This window comes from Ambystoma mexicanum, chromosome 11, assembly GCF_040938575.1.
Source record: "Ambystoma mexicanum isolate Mex_15411 chromosome 11, UKY_AmexF1_1, whole genome shotgun sequence".
Classification (NCBI taxonomy): domain Eukaryota; kingdom Metazoa; phylum Chordata; class Amphibia; order Caudata; family Ambystomatidae; genus Ambystoma; species Ambystoma mexicanum.
In genome coordinates, this window is record NC_090934.1 from 444584803 (window position 1) to 444607950 (window position 23148).

At 40.1% G+C, this 23148-nt stretch overlaps 1 protein-coding gene across 2 annotated transcripts in view; it reads left to right on the top strand.

The window, feature by feature from the left end:
- LOC138503492 (hatching enzyme 1.2-like) overlaps positions 1–23148 on the top strand; it is a 650573-nt gene that overhangs the window by 596557 nt on the left and 30868 nt on the right. Inside the window, exon 13 of one of the 2 annotated variants that reach the window (XM_069623268.1) lies at positions 11405–11439. The exons of the other annotated variant lie outside the window; for it this stretch is intronic. Within the exon in view, the coding sequence (XP_069479369.1) occupies positions 11405–11430 (26 nt within the window). The 3' untranslated portion in view covers positions 11431–11439. The remainder of the gene's footprint in view (positions 1–11404; positions 11440–23148) is intronic. 2 annotated transcript variants of the gene reach the window in all.

Genomic DNA, 23148 nt, shown 5'->3' on the forward strand with positions numbered 1-23148 from the left:
TCTGTAACAACATAAATAATGAATTGAAGGGGCATTCTTACCATTTAGGTGAAATCTCCTCATCTTAAGTAAGATTGGAAAGGCAGGGTTTGTGCGAGTGGGGTGTCAACTCAGAGGGCAAATTACCAGCACCCAAGTTAAATAAGATGACTCAATGTATTAGAGACTATGGGGGAGTAAGGGTGGTTGATCAGGAGGTGATTGTAGATTTGGTTGTCCTTCTGAGTACAGGAAATTAATATTCTGATGAAAATTGAAAGCATGATTTAAGATTTTTAATAAGGAGAAACAAATACCGCAAGATAATGAAATAATTAAGAAAGGATTGAAAATATTAGTGAGGCTCCATTGCCTTCAAAGGGGAGCCTGAATTGTGTGAGGAAATATAAGGAGGGTCGTAAATCATCAAGGACATTCCTCCGCAATTTCTGCCAAAATAATAACTTTGGGAGACAGATGCACACAAAAAAAGAACTAATAATATCAGAAAAATTGATTCGGGAAATATGATTCGAAAGACCAGATTTCTAGACAGAGAAAACAAAGGATGAGTGGATCGGGAGGAGGAGGAGGAGGAACCATGCCCAAGCCAGTTCCTCAATTCTATGGTATTGATAATTACAGTTCAAAATGTGTCCTTAAATGAAGTCCAGGAAGAACTATATCAGAGAACCTCGACCACGAAACAGTTGGAAATATCTGAAAAAGTGTAAGGTGCGAAGCCACAAGTGTGGCCTGTTAATAGAGTTAAGGACATGTTCCCAGCGGTGTAGCCTGCGATCGATTGATAAAAAAGAAAAGATCTTTACGATTCTAAACTGAATGCTGATTGCCAGAGAGGTATGGTAAAAGGCAGAGATACCCCAAATTGTAATATGAATGATATAGATAACAATGTGTAATAACAAGTCGTGGGGAGAGGAAAGATAGGGGGTGGTTCCTGTAGGAGACAATCACATGGTCATTAGGGAAGGGACTCCTCAAATGGAGCTGCACACAACTACTTTAAATCAGTGCAAGGAAGAGTTGCAGAAAGGATATAAGGAAGGACGCCTTAAACTGGAGTTCTTGTTTGAGTGACTGGATCCCAGTTATTTAAAATTAACTAAAATCCTGTATCTATTCTTTGAGATCCCTAACCTACATCTAATTACCACCTAGGGAATAAAAACAGTAGCCATTTTTGATTCTATGAGGAATGAATGGGTCACATTGATAATACCTTCCAAACTTGTCTAAGAAGTTATACTTAAAGAAGACAATATGGATATGACCTGACTGTTGTGAATGAACATAAAGCCTCTAACAGTAAGTCACTTGAAGGTGGAAAATAGGTTCCATAATGAGGAACAGCGTGGCTTAAACAAGTGCAGAACACAGAAGAGATTAAATGGGAGATTGGAGATGATTAGCTTTGACTATAAAGGTATCCATCACACAAATGAAGGTGTTAAAAACAAGCCTTTAGCATATATACCAGCCTAAAATGCATCTCCTGTAATGAACGGGGGAACAGTGAGCTATTCCATAATAAGGAGTTGTGTGATTATTTCAGAATGCATGAGTTAATAATCTTGCAGGAAGTATGGATGACTTTGTCTGTTGATAGATGCTTACCAAATTGCATTCCAACCTGCACTAAACGGAATAATGGGACACCCATCTGGAGATTTGATCATTGCTACTCCAATAGATGCAGAGTTATAAATTATGAAGCAGATTCCATTGATGAGGGTTTTCTTAGTAGTAATTGTGAATGGTGGGCATGGCAACCTTTTTTTTGTATGTCTTGGTTATTAATGTCTATTGGACTACCGCCCTGGGCGATCTTAATGACTTACTTTCTGCTCTCGCAGAAATTATGGTTGAATGGAATATTGACTATCTCGGAGTATACATTTTGGGGGCCAGAGATCTGTATAGAAATTAAGAGAAATAGAAGTGTAGTAATGGATATAGTATTGGAAAAAGTTGCACTTGAAACATTTGAGCAAGGGGTAATGTGGAAAGAGTTCTGGAAGGCATGGAATGTACACATGCTAAATGAAAAATTACTGGAAGGTGTTACCTCCTGACCCACTTGGTCGAATGGCCATGTTACATCTGTCATTGAATATATCTTTATCACTAGTAATCTTTTCCCACACCTCTTGAATGTTGATGTGATTGAAACTGAGCTAAGCAATCACAACATGCTTGTTTCAAATGTTAGGGTATATAGGAGCTCGACCAATAGGGATACACTGAGGTCTATTTCAGTGAATTTACGAGGCAACCAGGTCAGATAGAATGATTATAACAGCAAACTCTTTAATGAAAAAATAAAACGGATGTTTATTGCCTCATACCGAGAGGAAAACCTAGAGGAGTACTCGGTTAAAGATATAGACTGTATGATTTGGCACAGTATTAAACCATTCATTGATGGTTGTGCTCAACAAAACTTTGGCACCTCAATCTCATATGTGTATAACATGCTAATTCAGGGAAGAAAGGTAGTAGCAGAAGGATAAGACAAACACAAAAGGGGCATTAAAGACCTGTCTGAAAGGTCTGCTGTTATAAAAAAGAAGCAACAATGTTAGTGTAATTGGCATAATTCCCATCAATACCCTTTGGTTCAAACTGATGGTGAGCTCATGCTGGAAATCATATTAAAGAAATTGAACAAAATCCTTTGCAAAGTAATGAATTTTCTAGAGTCTAAACAATCTGAGAAACAAGTCAATCTGACAGAGGAAAATGTATAGATGGAGCACTTTAAAAGCTTGAATGGGAGAAATCGGGTGGGTCCGGCTGTGGAACCTACAGGTTCTAATGTTAGTTGGCAGTTAAATATTTCCATAGAAGATATTGAATGATTAATAACGAGAGCAAGTAATGCTAGAAGGGGTGGTCACGACCTATTGTCAAATAAAGTTTTTAAATTACAGCCAAAATTATGGGTAGGAATATTATTAGATGGAAGTGTTTTATAATGGTTCAATCACATAAGAAATAGTTCCATTAATCAGGCCACACAAGTTTTATTTAAAAATGTTGTTACCAAGCAAAGAACACTGTCTTCTTGGAAAAAATAATATTTTATTATTTGTATTTATAAGAAGGGGTATAGGAAGTGTTTTAAACTACAGACCTATCACACTTTTAGATGCAGATATACGTTATTTGCAGCTGCTATTTTAGAAAAACTTGAAGAATGGGAAAAAGAAACAGTTATTCTTAGAACATTTCAAACTGGATTCAGGAGAAACATGGGGACATATTGTAATACTTGCCTCATGTCCCGTATCCAAAAGATAGCATGGGCTAGTGATAAAACTCCAATCTATGACACTGCACTAGATCTGTCAATGGCCTTTGATTTGGTAGATCGTAAATTCTTATGGACAAAGTTACATGACTTGGTTGTGCCATTGGGGCAACTTTAAATTCTGATCTATCAACATACGGATACTACCGTACAAGTGAGACTTAATATGGATGGAACCATGTCTGGTGTGTTTTAGCCCCCTGTCTTTAAAAATTTTATGTGACAGACGTTGGGAAACCTCTAGATGAAGTGGCTTTTGTGAACCCAAGGTGGGAGAAATTGGTGTACAATGGAAAGCTTACGCTGATGATTTTATCAATTTTGATAGGACACCTATTGGGCTTCAGTGTCTCCTGAAGGCCTTTAAAAACGATATGGAAATAAGCCATTTAAAAATGAAGCTGTCAAAAACTAAAATAATTAACTTCTGTAAGGAAGAGAAACAATGCTCAAATACGCCAGGTATATAGATGGTGAAAAGCTGGAAATAACCTCTTAAATACTATATTTAGGTGCACCTATATTGGCCCACCCAAGTAAAACATTATTCAGAGAATGGCTACAAAAAAGCAATTATTCTTGCAGGGCAAATTGAGGGCGATAGACTGAAGATTTGGAACATTTTCGCTTTTACCAGTGTTAAAATTCTACAAGGGAAAATTGATCAAAAAATTAGCTTATCGCATGGAGGAACTCCCAATTTAGCTTTCTGAGCAGATTTCATATTACAAATATTTAATTTAGAGGAAAGTGTTATCCTTTCTTCCCCAGTGTATTCTGATGAATTCATACAATATGACTTTGATATTTTATCTCTAAAAGCTATATTTTGTGCCGTCACCTATCTCTATATCAGAAAATGATATATTACGCCTCTGCAACCCTCTATAATCAGCCAGGAAATTAATTGAGATCATCAGCAGGAGTCCCTGCAAGAGACTTTGCAGAATATTGTGTGGGTAAAATGCAGGGACTCAAACTAAATGTTGATCTGCTAATCCATAATGCAATATATGTAAAATCAAGAGTTATGCAGAGCAATTGGATTCCTACATGGAACCAAATTGGAGAAAATCCTTTGTACTCGAGATGATGTCTGGCACACAAAAGGTATGGTGAGGAAGAGAGATGTTCACAAATTCCCTGATCGTGATACTTGTAATATATATATATGTGATTTCATATGAACGTTAGTAATACCAATGGAATTGCCTGTGTACAAACTGGTTTGCATAAAAGTAGTTAAATCATAAACAATTAATAAAAAAAATAAACTTAAAAAATAGACACTTTTCCTAACAGTCACATAGCAAGGCTGTACTTGTTGATTACATTTAATAATTCATCCTCTCTAGAGGTTGAGGGTGCAAAACTGGGAAATCCCAGACAAAACGCCTCTGTAGATTATGTGGAGAGAGCGCAATCATATCCAGAGAACATCTTATGTCTACATGTGTTAGCTTGGAAACAAATAGATATAAGTTTATGAAATCTTGTGATAATAGAATTAATGTTTATAATCCCATGACTTTATGGCAAGGTAGGCATTTGCAGGCACTGCTATTAGACGCCCAGGGACACTATTTTGTGCCTGCTACCATCCATGGCCAGGTAATAACACTACAGCAGTGCCTGGCAAATGCATTTCCCATGCCTACACAAAAGCTCAAACTTTTGGCATTGCCAGTTCTTGTTTTTTGGAGTCAGTGTCCCAGGACCCACATTACCCTGTTTCCCTGCTCCTAAACCCATTGATTTCGACATCCTAGTCCCCCATAGCCTGACAGCTACAATATGCCTTCTCGCTCTGGCTTCTTACTCACTGTCCTGCACAGTATCACAACTATCAATCGAAAAACAGACTTGTGGTCTTCCTATTTCCTTTGCCAGCCATCTTGCTTGCAGATTATTTTCATGATACATCAGCATGCATTGTGAAAAAGGGACTCAAGCTTCCATCACCTCACAGATGAGGGTCAGTGAACCCAAAAAATGAGACTACGTTGGCATGTTTGCATTCAGAAGGGATATGTCCCAGCAACCTGGACTGCCTCCTTCCACCGTGGGTGGGATACAAACTAATTTGTATATGGTTGGACAGACCCCTTCTGTAATGATGCAGTCAAGGTAATCACAATGAAATGAACTTTTGCCAAGAATAAATGTTGTTACTATGTAGGTTTTAGAGCACACTGGTTCAACCTTGATAGCTTCATGGCAGAAGGAAGTGCCAATGGTTAAAAAGCGTTAGCCTAAACATTTCTACCCATCACTTTTTGGTTCTCTCTCCGACAATTTGCATATCTATGACACATGCATTACTGTATTATTTTATTAACAGAATCAAAGCAAAGGGTATTCTTTTGTACAGATTCAGTATGTACGCACCATTTAACATTCAAAAGTGAGTGCCACTTGGCAAAAACATAGCACCAAGCTGAAATGAGAGCAAGCGATAGTAAGGGTAATGTGGCCTTGGTACTATAACTTGTTTAAACATGATTTCAATGTGCAGTGATGGATGAACAATGGGGTGCTTGAACATGCTGAGCAATCTTGCAGCCTCTTATTGTAACTGAACACATGGAACTACGGGGTTGTTTAAGGAGCCTGTAAGAGCCAACTACCGCTAACCCATTAGGAAAATAGTACAGTATAGACATATAGAAATCATAGCATATATATAGTTGAGTTACATGAAGCCACGGGGCTCATAATAAGGGATGAAGGAAAAAAGATTGCACAGCACACTTCTCAGAACTGGTGCTCGCAGCCAAGGTCAGAAGCAAGCAGAACATGTCTGGCTCCAGGGACAGGGAGCCATCTGCAAAAGAGCAGAAGAAATCCTCACTAATTGCAGACCAAAAAGCACAGTTTTGCGGTCCTCACCCATGCTGTGCGGCCGAGCCGAACAATAGCCATTTACCCACGGTGGGAAGAGGAGCAGTTAGCAGCCGAGAAGACAAGAAATGATATATGTGTTGTCTAACAACGTTGCAACCTGCAGGCACTGTTGCAGGCTAGGTGGATATACCTGTGGCAACAATGGGGACACATAGTGCACCTTCTCAAGGTGATGAGAAAAAGTAAGTGCTGAGAACAGAGCGGGGTCTCAGCCAGGGATCACAAATCCTATGGTAGAGGGTAATGGGCAAGGGCCAATGGTAGTCCTGTAACCCTGCAACAATTTAATAGATCGTTTTTGGGGAAGTCTTGGGAAAGACCACCGGACATGCAAGGACCAGTTAGCTAACATCTATAGGTGCTGTCTATAGGCACTACCACCCCAGCCACCCAATATTATGGGCTCATAGGTTTTTGGGGAATGGTTCTGAGTCATGATGACATTTGCTAACAAAAACTCCTGACACGGGCTCAAGAGCTGTGATTGCTAGAGAATTGCTTTCCTGAAAAATCCCTGTCTGTTTGGGCTCAAAAAAGTCAGTTTGAACATGCCCTGGCTGAGTTCTCCATCATTGTCGGGGGAGGGTTCATTGGGCCTAGGCACAATGCTTAACGGTGACTGTGTAGTTCGAACCTCGATTCTTTGGCATACCCTGTTTACACCTGGGTATTTCAGACCACACGAAATGTGAGTAGCATTTGCCGAATAAAATCATGCATGACCAGAGAAGTTACACTGGTGCCATAACTGTAAAGCAGATGCATTGGAGGGTCCCCACCTACAACTGTGGCTTTGAGGAACAAAGCTTGCACCTCACATTACTGCTTTCTTAGTGATCCACAGCCCAGTTTGTTGCTGTTGTCATGGCAACCGTCAACACCATTGCAGCACAAGTATGCTGGCACACACTTTCATTAGGGCACCTGAATGAAAAGGAACCACACTGCAAGGTGGGCGACTCGCTTGCGGGGTCGTCCACACATGTCAGTTGATTGGAGCCCAGCTTCATGCTATATGGACAGCTGCACATTCACTGCATGTTAGGCATGGGGAAGCAGAAATGGCTGGAGTCTCCATTGGGGTTAACTTGCCTATAGCAGTATCTCAGGTTTTTGCAAAGCAGGGATACTCACTGATACAAACCAAACAACTTTACTCTTCCGGTTTGCAGAGGCATTTGTACAGCTCGCCTGGATCGCACAAAAAGAAGCACTTGTTTAAGAAGGTGTCTATATTAATACAACCTGCCTTCTTAGCTGATTGCATTAAAAGCTGAACAATATCACCAAAATGTGATAAATAGAGGAGACATCAGACCTCTTTAGATAATGTATGTATACACGTGATGCGATGGCTGGGAGTAAATAACAGCCTCTGCCCGCTGACGAAAAGAGCAGCGAAGGGAGCCAGACCAGGTGCATTTCATAGGTTCTGTAGCTGGAAAACACTGTGGCAAAAGGCCCCTTTTATGCAGAAAAGTGAACAATAGTTTGCTTCAGTGCCGAATATTTCCAGTTCCCACAAAATGTATCTATGCCCCATGAAAATACCAACATCAAAACAGGGCTAAAAATGTATGCTGCACATATCCTCTCATTTATAAGTTTGGGTTAACTCACACCACAGCCCGTAGAGCCATGCTTGTCTGCAAACCAGGATTAATAAATGGCTATTTTATGGCTATCTTGTGGAAACAGGCACACACTGTAGGCCCATTCACATCATACTGACATCACTAACATACTAAACTTCCAATAAGGTACTGCTCACATCACAAAGCACTACACAAAACACCCACAAGCAAGTACACAGACATTTTCAGAGAAATTGTGGAACAAAACATACCTATGACAGTACGTTTTTTTTTTATTTTGAATACACAAAAAAGACAACTATATTACATAACTTAAAAGTTGCAGTATATCATTTTTTAAATAAGTAAAATAATTTTTAGAAACATTGACATATACCCGCTGCCATTTTGGAATGAAAATTGACTGCCAAATTCAGCACACAATACAAATTACACCATAAGGCTATGGATCCATCCTCATATGTCATCTCCCTTGAACAGCATTGTAAACCCTAATTCCCAACTCATGTTTGAAGCTTTTATTATAAAGCTCTTATTTTAATGATAATAGTTTTTGGCTTTAAGGTAGCACTTTCAGCACCTTCTAATAGCCAAAACCAAAAATGAATGAAAAAAATATTTTCCAGTATATTATTTGTAGTGTATATTGCTGTGTATGTGTGAGGAACTAATTGAACTTTGTTGATGCCCATTACCATAATAAGAGTGAAGCCTAACTGCTTTGCCGTACTACAGAATGAGAGAGTTTTGATCATCTAACTTGATGTACAAACTGTTTCCCCATTCAGGATTCCTCTCAGAAATGCCATCCTAACACTATCCATCCTGTTTAGCCATATCTAGAAAATTGGCTAATAATTTGGAACTACTTTGTTCAATGGGCAAAACAATGCATGTATGCTTCCAAGTAAGTCTCAAAGTTAATCCAAAGAGGTTCTGCCCGGTTTCAAGTCAAGAAATCAAATTATTTGCTGCAATCAGAAGCAAAGAATGCAGTAGCATCCACAGTGGAGATAATCATAACATTTCAGAAAACAATTCCCCTTTAATAGATAATACAGACCATGGGAGTAGTTGTGTGTTTTTTTGTTGAAAGTTACAATGTCACTGTGGCAACTTCAGATTGTTCTTATATCTCATATTACAGAAGATCATCCTCTTTGACTCTATTGTTTCACAATCATTAGCATAGATAGAAGAATTGAAAGGACTCCTTAAAATAGGTGTAGAGGGGAAATGTTCAACCCTCTCATATTTAACCCTTTGGAAACATCTTAAATATGTATAGTTTGTGTCTTGAGAGGCCCTTTCCAGGAGGTTGCACTGGTTAAAGGTACATGGCTCATTGAGCTGCCTGATACGAAGATTATGTGGGGATAGCAATTAATCTTCTTGGAATCATACAATCATAAATGTAGTTAGTTTTCAATGCCTGATCACATGATAGCACTCTATGAACAATATTCCTCCAACAGGCATATGCTTGAGAGTGCTAGAATAATCTAGTATAGCTAAGGTAGTTAAATCCATTGGCAGTGCTTACTGCAGTGGAACCTACATCATTTCATAGTCCAGGCTCGAAGGATCAAACAACTGAGATGACCATTATCTGAGATGCAACCACGAACTGATGGGGACCACAGATACAGATAATGGAGATATATGCTAGGTTTTACCCAAGAAAACAATCCATTAAAGTTCCAATGTGCATAAGAGATGGTGATTAATCCTAAAATAATCAAACAGCTATTAACCTAGAGGGTGGTACTGATCAAAACAGATGCTGCCACAACCGTGCTCTACATAATACAATACGAGAAACGAATTCCACACATTTGTCAGTAGAGATGGTTTTATATGGCATGGGAATTAAAGAAGAGCATTCACCGCCTTGAAAGCTTACCAAACCAGAAGAAAAAATTAAATTCCAAATGTGCAACGAATCTGAGTCTGTTGCACAAGTAGCAGATTCAAGATATAGACCTGTTTTTTGCAAGAGAAAATAACCACAATCATGCCTCTAAGTACAATAGCTAACGTGCAGTTTGAGTACTCTACTGGCTTGAGGTGCAATAAAATGTGGCAATGGCTTAAAAGGGGTTGGAGGATACCTCGGGGTCAACACATTTGTCCTGAAAGCACAACAAACTACAGCAAAACAGGATTGAATCCCATTCTGCACTTATAGACTTGTCTCTGGTTTTAAGTGTGTTATAAAAAAGATGAATTCTTTAGTATAACCATTTGATAGGTGCTTGACCATGAGTTCTCCAAAATATCTAAATTTTCTAAATCAGATAATTAATTTTAAAGCATGATATAGGTTTTATAACGACATTGTAACAAGCAAAAAAAGTCAACATAATCTGGTATTATATTGTCTACAGGAGTGCTCAATGTCTAAGATTAACCTGAAAAAAACAATTTAGTAATGTCACAAATGGGATATAATCAAATACTGGTAGTCAAAGAACTGAAATGATATCAGTCATGACGATTCAAACACTTGTGGTACATATACTGAACACTTCCAATCAGTCAGCATTCTGGAAGACACTGCTTTGGACAACAGAGTAGTTTGACTTGAATGCATTCACTGAAAACTTATAAGACTTACATATATTACCAAAGATGTTGAAAAGAGATTGTTTAAATATTGGTTATACATGACCCATAATGTTCTTATTCATATGTATTCATCATTAAAAAAAACTTCAATGTGGCATGAGTAAAAATGGAAAACTTGACAAAGTAACTCAAAATGTTAACTAGGTTCATATGATTTCATAATTATCATCTATGTCTCCTATCTAAATATGTTTTATATAAAACTAATTGAATTGTGTTTTCTGTTAATTCCATGAAGCCAAAGAAACCGTAGAAATTAAACGGAGACTGCCTACAGGTGGAAAAAAAGCATTCAATGTTCTGACCTGTGGTAGATACAGTTACAGTTTGTACTATTTGGAAACAAAAAAAAACGATGGCATCATGTCCTTTCATGAAAAAAGTTCTGAAAAGTCTAGGCTTTTCAGTCATAAAATTGAATAGTGGTAATTCCATCTTTGTTTACCTAACAAAGGTCATGTCCCTGACACAGGTTGGGTCATTTGATAGTCCATTTGTTTACCAGTATGTGGATGAATAATTATATTGTTTGGGGCAAGAGTATTGCCTTTTCCACAACTGGGACTTATGGAACTTCTAGATTTTGTCTTTTTAGAGCCTAGCTATTTTGTTGTTTTAAGTCTTTTAGTCCTGACGGATGTATTACGAAAATTACTGCACCAGTAAATGAAAGTGGGACTATTCACAAAGAGGCTTTAGGCTTAGCAATCTATGTGTAATATAGCCCAGTTTTATTTCAATTAAACCCTTTATCTGTGTCTAGAATAGGTCAAACTTGCATTTAAGTTTGGTGTACATTTCGAAGGCATAGGTTTCAACAATCTTTCTAATTGAATAGATTGGTTTTGTTTAGCATCTCATCAACAAAGGTCTCTGGCTTTTCTCAGTCACAACATTTCAATGTCATGCTTTGTTGATGCACTTTGAAATATGAAGCAGCTGACACCAGTCTTTTTACCCACAGGAGTTGAATTTAATGAAGGTTATTGAGCACATTCGGTAGGTGAAAACTAAAAAAAGTTCAACAAATACTTGCTGTCAGTCAATTTTTGGTTTATGTTAATGAATCAACTATTTCCACTATCTTTTCATGTGATGTTCAGGGAAATTAATCATTAATAAAGTTCAGCTATTAACATTTAATCAGTTCAGTCTTGACACCCGCACCAATTCCAAAATCATCATCAGCACAGTGTTTCTGTGAAATTAAGTAATGACTTAATCATGTTTTTGAACAATTTAATTATGTTTCAAAGTGTTGGTATATAAGAGAGACCTATTTACCTTAAGTACAATTCTTCATAATGTCAGAAATAATGGAATTTATAACAATACATGTATGATAAGCACTATGTGTAGTAGTTGAATGGTAACGTTTTCTTAGCTGGCACAGTGTAAGAATCTGAAAGAAAACACTTAACTTCACCTTTCCCATCGTCTTGAGATATCAAAGTGCACAAACCTTCAACATTTCAACATACAGCATGACAAATAACCATGTCATGTGCAAATATGCAATATTGCAAATGTAGGGGAAAAGGATATGATGAATCTTTCCAATATTTGTCTGCAGCTTGCATAACGGATTTAAGAATGTAACAATGCTTGCAACTAGGGATTTTAATAAACCTCATGTCACAGCATCGACAACACCTCCTGCTAGGTTATGGAACTTTTTCTGTACCTTCGGAAACCAAATGAAGGCACGAATTTCAATATGTGATTTCTCAGCAGGTATTCAGTGTCTTAAGTAACACAATGTTGTCCATGTGCTTCATTTCATCGTTGTTCAAGCAGGCATTGTAGTTCGATTATGGGATATGATGGGAGTGGTAGAAATATGGTTGTGTGATATTTCTGCATTTTAAAGGCTGATCACAAAACAGACTAATTATTTTTGTGAGCTGATGTTGCATGGCCTTTAAAATGCTGAAATTTGACATTTAAACCTCCCCTAACAATCCCCTGCGAAAGTGTTCCTTCCCCGACCCCCACCATCTCCCACTGGATTTTCAGAAAATTAGCAGGTATACCCCATGGACCCCCCCTTTCATCACCAACAACCCCCCTTCCCAGCCCAACACATTCCCCCTCCTCTCTCACACAGTCATGCAAACCCCCTTTCCCATGCTCCCTCCCTTCACCACCACAGACATTCCCCCTCGTCTCCCGCACAGATACACTCACTCAAAAACGCACACAACACTGTAAATACACTTCCCTTGCTCCCATGACGTCCCACGTCTGGCCGTGCCTATAAGCCCCTGCGCACACTTGTGGTCTCTGAGCGGGCTTTCTAAATCAGACTTTTTTCAATTTTTTAAACATGAGTTAGATACTCCTTACCAGAAATAAAGGGCATTCTGGTCTGCAAATTGGTTGCTATATTCAATATCATAGTCAATTGTATTTGATGTTACTAATTTGTAAGGAGAACATTAATGCACTGTGCAAAATGGTCAACAGTGTCGAAAGACTAGACATCCACATTTAGAAACAATTTAAAAAGACTGAACACTCACGTGTATCTTTGAGAGATCTGTGCCAGGACAATTGCACTACAAAGACAAAAATATCTAGATGGATAGAACAATTAACTTAACTGTAACTGGTAACACGCTAACAAAAAACTGCCCTTGACGCTGAACACACATTCATCATTTAAAGAAAAAAATTTGTAGAAAAAAAAACTCCATTAAACGATGCATGATGAGCTGAAACCGGAAAGTACACAATTAAAAGACAGGATCCCTTAGAACTAACAGCTTTTTTTTTCTTTTTATTTGATAACTTCTATCCCAACAACAAACATGATTCTCCTTACAGGAGTAATACTGTTGCTTAGACATTGGTTCACATGGAACCAATTAGTTCATAGATTCACATGGAACCAACTGGCTGTGAATCAGTAATTGCAGAAACAACATATGTCCCACAGAAATAAAGGCAAATCAAACAACATAATACAAAATAATAAATGGCCAGATGTATGTTTGTTCTATGTAGTAATGCACAGTAGAGACTGCCCGCTACACGCTGTTTCATTGCCAGAGGGAGCTGTTGCCATTGGAAATAAGCTGTTACCTTAGGAAATATATAAAGCCAGATGTATGTTATTCCGGTATTAACATTCTGAACATCTCTCTCCTACCGCACTTTGGGCCGAGTACACAGAATTTTACACTAGTTGTAAATAGTGAACTAATTTGCAGGACTTCACAGATCTGGCATTAATGCCCTGTGTAATATGGATATGTAAATGTTCAATACTATTATTTTGTAGAAGAAATATATTCAATTCCCCAACCACTGGAAGCCAATATTATGCGCATCATGTGGTTTGATAATGGATATCAAGCAAAACTATTCTTGCCAGTAAGTAATTTGCTTCCTTGCTGTATGTTAATGCATGGAGCGTATTGGTTTGAGATGTACGAAGTATCATTCACCTCAGAGACGATGCAGTATTGGGACTTGGAAGAAGTCGTGTCATATATAATGAGAAATAAAACTGTTCTCTTTACTTTGCAAAGGGGATCATTTGTATCTCCTCAGAATCCCACAACCAGCGGTGAAATCAGCTTTGACAAAGTTATTTTCTGGATCCCATCGTCAGAAAGTGGAATATGTCTGCTGCACATACAACATAGTCTTGTACCAAATAACATACTCTTAAAAAAAAAACTTTAGAAGTAAACTGAGTGCTCGGACCTGCTGTGACGGATGGAGAAGCACATGGAATTACTAACTGGTGCAACTTTCAGTGTTGGTAGATCAATTGCATTAGCACAGCAGCTTCTGTTGCTGAAAGGTGTCAAATCCATTTAAGGATGGGAACACAAATGCTCCCCCGAAAGAACATAATACTGACAATTCCATTTAGGATTTTTAAAATAATCTTTTTAAGTATTCAAATTCCTCCCTCATACTGGCACTATTAGCTGTACAAACTTCAGAGAGTGAAGGCAAGAGACAGACTGTTGGTATGCTGGGCAATAATGGTTATTCTCTTTCATCTTGGAACAGTCAGTGCTCTAGACTATGTTGGTGATTCCCTAGAGAGCCATTGGACAGCTGAGGTCTTTCATAAGGCCTCATTCTATATCTGGTGGTACCGAAATAAGGGGGCCGGCAGCAACATACCAGCACCCTTTCTCGACCACCAGACTACATGCATGCTTGCAGGGGCCGTTGCTCATGGCAGGTCTGACCTGCTGGTGGCACTGTCCCCTCCAGGCATGGTATTCACTGAAGCACCAGCACCATGTGCCGCAGCTTCCGTGTCCCTATAATCATGGAGTCCTATGGGACTCCGCTGGAAAGCGGAGATACACTTTCTGCCACCTGACATCTCACAGATATCAGGTGGCAGAACAATGTTACGAGTACAGCGGCAACCCGCCGGAACCACCAGCGGTTTACCACCAAACTCGTAGTGTCTAATTATGCTTACATTCAGGAGGTAGCGTGATCTTAATATGTTATCACATTTTCATCTATCCCTTCAGAGGAAGGAATAGTTTTTGCTCCTTGACATCTCTCTCTCTCTATTTTTCTTTCTATCTCTCTCTGTCTCTCTCTCCGTCTCCCTCTCTCTCTTTTCTTTCAATCTGGCCCTCTGTCAATCTCTCCCTCATATGGTCCTTTCCCACCCTCCTTAATCCCTTCCTCATTCCCAATAAATATAAATAGAGTATATGTGAACATGTATTTATTTTGAGGTTTCGTATAAGCTTTACACAACTATATGCTTGGTGATGGTGGGTCTGGTTTATGCACTTCTTCTGATTCCTAGAAAGCTTCAGTTTCTGGTCAAGGAAGGAGCAGATGAAAATGGTTCTCTTAAAAGTTCCTTTCTGGCCCATTGTTAGATGGATCCCTCTTCATTTCTGGGTGTCAGTCATTCTCCTGTTGTCTTGCGTTCAGTCTATTATGTTTCTGAATTGGGTGGTTTGGACATTGAGCAAGTTGACCTCCAATGAAAGGGTGTTTCTAGAGAGACAACAATAGCTCTACAACAATGTAAACTGCTGAATACATCGGCCTATACAGTTCAGTGAATTGTTAAGATTTTCCTGAATATTGTTTTTTCTCTGAGTCTTAGATCGTCTACTCTCTGTCCCTAGCAATTGGCAATCAAGCAAACTTTGGATGTGCTCGATATCCCAATCAAGAATTCAGTCTGTGGCCTCTGGGCAGCTTGGGATCAGTGATGGTCTAGTCTGTAGCCTGTGGGAGTGTGGGCTGTTTTGGGGTGCAATATTCACCATTGCATCTCTGGTCATCTTCCTTGGTTGCAGTGATCCTACTGTGTCAAGGTATGGCAGGAAGTGGTAGTAGGACATTGAGAGTTGTCTGACTCATTATCCCTTATTTGCTTTGTAGAATTTAGCTTTTGTTGTTCACTGATTGGCAATAGTGACAGTGTCCTCCCTTTCCATCGCATTTCTTTGTGGGAGTATAAAACCCTGCCAGTAAAAACAGAAAGACATGCTTCACCTCTTTCCACTTCTTTTCTCACTGCATGTTTCCTCCTTCCTTGGTCTCATGCCTGTGGTCTCAGAAGTTTTCTCCAGATCAGAAATTGGTCCCTATTTTGGTTGGTGATTTTCTGCCTAAATAGGGCTACCACCCCTAAAGAGCTCTGCATAACCCTAGTTTCCCCGCTGATGCAGCATTATCACAACAGTAAATTAATTCCAAGATGCACATATGAATAAAGAACAACAGGCATTCAAGTAGAGTGATCCTGTGTGGAATGGAGTCGCTCCGATTGGAAGACACTTTTACTGCTTCAGGACCTCTGGTTGTGGTTTGAAATTTGCCATTGGTTCTGAATGCTGACAGTTTCATCCCGTACAATGTTTGATGGAGGTGGTGTGTACAAGTTGTTCCATTCTAAGCACGGATCTGTTCATTATGGGGCAGCAAGTGTCTCTGGTTTTGAGGCTGGATCCGTCTTTCAAGCTGAAGGTTCCATTGGCATTTAAAAACTTTCAGGAAATTGTGCTTACTTCCTTTTCCATTCCTATTCTGATAGGAAGAAGATGGTTTCTATTTAATAGTTTCTTTCTTTTTTGATTAAGCAAACCTTTTACAACCAAAACAACATGTTTTGCAATATTTCGATTTTAAGAAAACTAAGGTATTATATCTGGAGCAAACTGGGCCCTTTCATATATTAACTTTGTTTCTTAAAGTTGGATGGTAGTTCATGAGAGGAAAGCTTCCAAAGTGAAGTTGGACACATTTCTCGGATCAATGATGCTTTGGTTCAACACCAGCAGGACCAGCAATTGACCTGGTGTCAGGAGCTGGCAAAAGTCCATACCTTGACAATGTTCAAATGGCACATTTGTTTTAAGATCAATTGTCTCTAAGTCCACCTCTGAAACTGGATCTTACAGTATTGTTTGCGAGCAAAGGCAGTCGGGAGTCCTATGTCTCTCATTACTTTACCTCAAGATGGTTCTGCCCAGATAACAGAAGTCTAGTGCAGAGGTTTGAATTTGACTTTTGATGCAAAGTAGGCATCTCATCGTAATGTACGCAAGAAAATGTCTGCAATGAAAGGAACCATGTTTTGCATCATGTAACTCCAAGAAAGATAACATGCTGGTGTTGCAGAAAGTTTCCAGCTGTGATCAGGACCATGGCACACTACCCCGTTCACCATGTTTCTCTGTAAGCAACCACAGCGACTATTCATACAATACATGCAATTTGAATTGATCCTTGTGGTACAATGGTTCCTGTATGCCAATGCTATGCGCAGAGTATTCCATGAAACAGTGCCACAAAAAAACCTCATGGGAATAATTTCCAAAAAATAGCAGAAAACCATCCACATGAAGAGAGAATGGCAATAGGAATAGTAGCAACGGTCGCCTGGCCCCAGAACAGTAAACATATTTAAATGTGTTTTCTGAATAAGCTGGAATTAATCTGCCTCTCCCTCGTAGTTGTGATTACAGTATTGACTTAGACCCTAATGCTGTGGTTCATTGAGACATATCGTCACTCTTGCCAACATAGAAGCTGTGTGCTAGTAGCACATGCTGGGAAAGCAAAGAGACATTTGAGAGGCAGCCAGAACGCCTAGCGTGTGCATCAGTATGCACAGGCGCCTGGTGAGGACTCTGGGAAATGCTATGTGAGAGGTTAGGAATACACACATGTTACCTTTCACATCCTGCACCTTCCTTGCCATCAATTGAAGGGATGTGGATTCTGAGTTTACATGAAACCCCTGAAATCCATTGATTTTGTGGCGAGCAGTTATTACATCTGTCAGTTTATTGTAAATCCCATGTTCTGAAGGAGATACACCAATCACACGTGGCACGTTTGAAATGCAAGTGAAATGAGTTGCGTCGTATGACATGAAAATCATGTCTTCCAAGCATACAATCTGGAACACTTCTTAGGGGTGGAATGCAGTAGCCACTGGTTTCATTATTTTCTTGAAGCACCAGGGGTCCATGGATAAGCAGATGTGTAGTCATGTGAATTCCCAAATCTGAGTGCCCCAACTTAATTGTAGAACACATATATGTGTGGAGTATGTTCACTGTGAAGTAGGCATCCTTCACGCACAGTAAGTGGAGTCCTGTCATCTTGAGATTTTCATAACCCAATTAACGTCATAACTGGCCCCACTTTCCCTTTTCAGTGCACCAAGAAACCTCTGGGGCATGCATACGATTGGACATGGCCCTCCTCAGAGTTATATCATCTGCTACCTCTTTGAATAGGAGGGTTTGTCCTGCAGGGAAGAGAAGGATAGGGATATGAGCTGTTACCTGCATAAAGTCACCATGTAATTGTATCACAGAGTCCCAGGCATTTTTCATATCCCCAAAAAATAAAATAAAATAAAACTTTAGACTTATATGACAATCCAGTTGTGACCAAATTCCTATGTACAGTCACACACCAATTAAGACTCCGGTGAGAGTCTGCTCACCAGAGGTAATGGTGGGTTGGCTGGTGTCCTTACAGCTATGCCAACCAAAGCTGTTTTGAAGGTGGGAGTCTGCGAGAGTCTCAATATTCGTACTGATCTTTGACATGTATACCGGTGCAGCCAGGTTGATATTGGATGGATGCACAACCCCTGCTTTAAATTAACCTGCATTGCACTCTGCAAGCATCAATCGGGGCTTTGTATAGTGCCATGCATGTATTGAGGAATTACTCAGGTTTCTTGGCAAAAGGGCCCCACATAATCATGTCTTTGTTGGAAGGCCTTGTTTTAGAGTTGGCTAACCCTTCCAGCATATAGTCTATTTTAACTTAGACTCGGCAACACCAGGAGTTGCATACCCACTAGCACACTAGTGTCCATGGCTCCCTCTGTGTGATCCATGAGCTGGAGACGGGCACTGACAGTTCCAAAAGCTGTTCTTGGCAAACATGACACGAGCAGGAAATGCTCTTCTTGGCGTCCCTGTTGCCCTTTGAAATGAAAGTCCGAATAAACTGAACAACTGGCACCTTCCCTTAAAAGGCAGCCATTTGGTATTCTGATTGAGCTTTGCCCTGGCCTGCTTGTTGACCATAGTAATCAATCTCAAGCTTATATAGCCCAACAGGTGACCCATTCTGACATGGGTGGATGGTGAATATTATCAGGGTCCCACATCCCTGAATCCTGGCATTCAAGGACCCATGGCAAAAATGACGTTTCTGAGGTCTTCCTGCATTTCTGGTCTTGCTGGTTCTTGTCATCAGAATACTCTGCATCAGCAATGACCACATCCGTAATTCAAACTTGCAGTGTCAATACATGTCCTGCAACAGGGTAAGAGGCCCCTGTCATAGCTTTGTTTTATGCTGGGAGCCGACAATGGCAGTTGTTAGTGAAAGGTACAAGGCTTACAAGGCAGAAAGATGGTTACATTTTATAACTCACACTAAGCTGAACAGATAGGCCCTCCTCCATATTTGTTACAGAACAATCTAAGATGGTGTTCCCAAAATAACCTTAGAATGTGGTGTTTTCAATACTTATTGAGGGACGACTTTAATTTTAAAAAAGTGATTGTTTGATTGCTATAGATCTACTCAATAAAGATGACTCTGAACTTGAGGTACCCATGCCCTGAGTTATAAATCCACTTTTAAATAGCGGAGGACTGACTTTGAATCTGTATCCACTAGAAACAGTCCTACTCGCCACAAATGAGAAATCCATTCCCGAGAGACCACCTTAGGTCAATTTCTCCAAACAAGATAACTATTCTGGAGCAAGAAGAGCCACACTCAAGTGTGTAATCAAGCTATTCTAAGGTACCACATGTTCAAAGTTGTTCAAATTCGCAGAGCGAGGATAAAGGACAAGAAGATAGACACCTCAACCATCCACCACTTGAAAGGCTTCTTCACTGATCTGAAAGGTTTCTGGCTCGGTGCAAAGGCTGAAGTGACTAACAGAAGACAGATTGGACGACTGATGAGCAGAAGGAAAATGGCTTCCTGATGCGCGAGATGTGTTCCCAGGAGCGGGTGAACAATAATTGGCTGGAAATGTGCAAGGTTGGTGGCATCAAGTCCAGGATTTCTCAATAGAGGCTACTTTTGGCTCATCTTAAAAATGATTGCAAATCTACGATGTCTTCTGGAGGAATTAAGCAATGGGATTAAAGACAATACCAGTGCAACTGCTGGGGCCTTGGTGAGAAAGGCTTGTATATTGCCAGCCTCATAGGTCGTTTACTTCATAGACATCCATCAAATGAAGCAGTCTACCTCATATAAAGGGGGAAGCACAACAAAACCAAAAATGCATGAAGACGGCATAGTGAAGGAGGTTGAGTGATAGAGTTGCATGGGAAGATATTCCTCCCTTTGCTAACTTATCATGAAAAAATGTGTTAATTTTAACTACATCTTCTATTGAAAGAGATAATTGAAAGTCCTTCAGGGATTTGAACATTCCTTAATCCCCAAAAATAGTACCCTCAGATGATGTAAATACTGATCTTATTCAGAATGAACGTAGCATTGGTGGCACAACTAGCCTCACAATATTTTAATTTCAGATCATTAAAAGCTGTTGTAGGGGAAGGGTCTTTAGAATATCACAATTGACACTTGATATTCCTAATATTCATTATTTGTTATCATAGTGATTGATCATAACAGAAATGCAAATGCTTTTGCGTTGACTTAATGTCACACAAAGGTGATACGCATCAGCCACCTGTGTGGAAACATACAACAACCTTTCAGACAGTGTATCAGGGCAGGTGTAACAGCACATCTCAGCCAGTACGTGCCATGAATGCAGAGGGTTCTTTAAGACTCCTGTCAATGACTTGGAAGCTAGACAAGTGCTACAAAAATTAGGATAGCATCTCAGAAGGTGGAGCAACAACCCAAAAAGGAATACAAAAATGCCAATTACAGTTTACAGGAATTGATACATGACATACAATCCTACTTTACCTAGCAATAATCACATCTATCATATTTCTATGAAGATACGATATGATATGATAAGTCATTTATATTCCAGGTGTTTCTAGGCACAACAAGAGGAGGGGGTCAGAGGAGTGGAGGGGAGAAGTGCCAGGCGGTGTAGGGGAGGGGAGAAGTGCAGGTAAAACAATAAGTGCTGCTTGTGGGTGGCTCATAAGTTCAGAGAGAACAGGTACTTTAGGGTTGCAGATACCGAACATTCAGTACTGGGGGAGCCCAGAGGCAGTGCAAGGGCAACTGGACATATAGGAGCTTGCCATGGGTGTCAGTGGATGGGCAGGTGACAGTGTGTGGAGCAGTCAGGGATAACAGCAAGGGAGAGGAAGAGAGAAAGTGGAAGCGAAGAGGAAGGTCTTCAGTTGCTTACGGAACTGGAGGTGGTTCTGCTCAAGTTTGAGAGAGGCAGGAAGGCTGTTCCAGAAGGAAGCCCCAGCCAAGGAAAGAAATCTACCCTCCACTCTCTGCTTGGAGAAGCTACTGACACTGAGAGAGTTGGAGGTGGATGAGCGGCAGACTCGAGAAGAAAGGTGTTAAGGAAGAGAAAGTTGGAGTTAGTGTGGTCCCATGCCCCAGAAAGCCTTGTGGGCGATACAACAGGTCTTCAACTTGATCCTTACAGCCACATGGAGCCAGTGGAGAGATGTGAGAGATAAAGGGAAATGATCTCTGGGATTGAGGTCAAGGACAAGTCCTGCAGTCCTGTTTTGGATAAGTTGAAGAGGTCGTAGAGTAGAGACAGGCAGATTAAGGAAGAGGCTGTTGCAATGGTCCAGCCTATAGGGGAACAGGGCTCTGGAGACAGTGAGCTTCTGGGGTAAAGTGAGAAAAATACCTCAGAGGAGGTACAGCTGATAGTGAGACTTATTAGAGACGTCAGAGATGTGAGGAGAGAAGGAGAGGGTGGAGGCAAAGATGACACCCAGATTCTTAGCCTCACAGGAAGGAACACAAAGAGGACCCATTTTGGGCAGCCAGAGAGAGAGAAGAAAGGACGGAGCAGGTGTCCAAATGAGGAGCACCCCAGTCTTGCTGGAATTAAGATAGAGATCATTGGTGGCACACCATTCCTGAATTGTGGCCATTCAGTCAGGTATGAGAGACAGAACAGAGGGGGCTGAGGGTAGCCTGAAGGAGAGCTGGGTATCATCCGTATAAGACTGAAAATTAGAGCATAAAAGAGCGATGTGGTGGGCAAGAGGTGCCAGGTAGTGGTTGAAAAACCAGGGAGAGAGGTTAGACCCCTGGGGAACACCATAGGTAGAGAGAGTGATAGAGGAGAGGAAATACCTAAGTTGGACCTGGGGGGCTCAGTCAGTGAGAAAGGAGGTCAACCAGGCCTCGGCCTGACCAGTGATACCCAGATTGTAGCAGAGGCAATTGAGCAGGATGGTGTGCTTGAATGTGTCGAAGGTAGAGGATATATCAAGAAGAATGAGCACAGACGAAAGGTTAGATTAGCAAGAAACATATTTTCAGAATATAAAACATTATAGCAGCCGGTCAAGTGGCACAGCGAGTAGAGCGCTCGCTTTGACATCCTTGCAGAGCTTGCTTAGGCAGGTTTGAATCCCAGCAAGGCCAAACTCAGCCTTTCATCCTTCTGAGGTCGATAAATGAGCACCAGCACACACTGTGGGTAATAATAAGCAGCGCTCAGATACCTGAGGGTTCGTAGCACTATATAAATGTGAAATTATTTGTATTATTATTATTAAATACCTATTATATATGAAGCTTGAAGAGCTTTGAAACATAAAACAATTCAAATGCAAAGTACAAGTTGAAGAAACTAGAACATTCACAGGCAACAGCTCAAAAGACTCTAACATAACAAAATACCTTTCCACATTTTCCTGAATCTTATGACTCAATGATACACCAACAGTAAATAGCCTAGGGGGATCAGCCGTTCAAGAAGAGGAGACGCAGAGTCTTTTAGCCAAGCCTAGGTCATACATAAAGTATACAAGATTTTGTCAGTCAGCAGATCAAAAACAGAGGTTGATATTTGCAATATCAAGGGACAGACTAACTTGTTTTCCACAGGCAAATCCTTTTTTCTTTTTTGCTTTCAGGATCGTCCACAGAAATTGAGATATGCCTTTCGGGTACCTGTTGACAGACTAAAATGTTCTAGCAGTTCAAACACATGTAATAGGTCTAACTCAGATTCACGAGTGGGAATAGGCTGAGGAGCCATAATACACATATTGCTATTTATTTTAG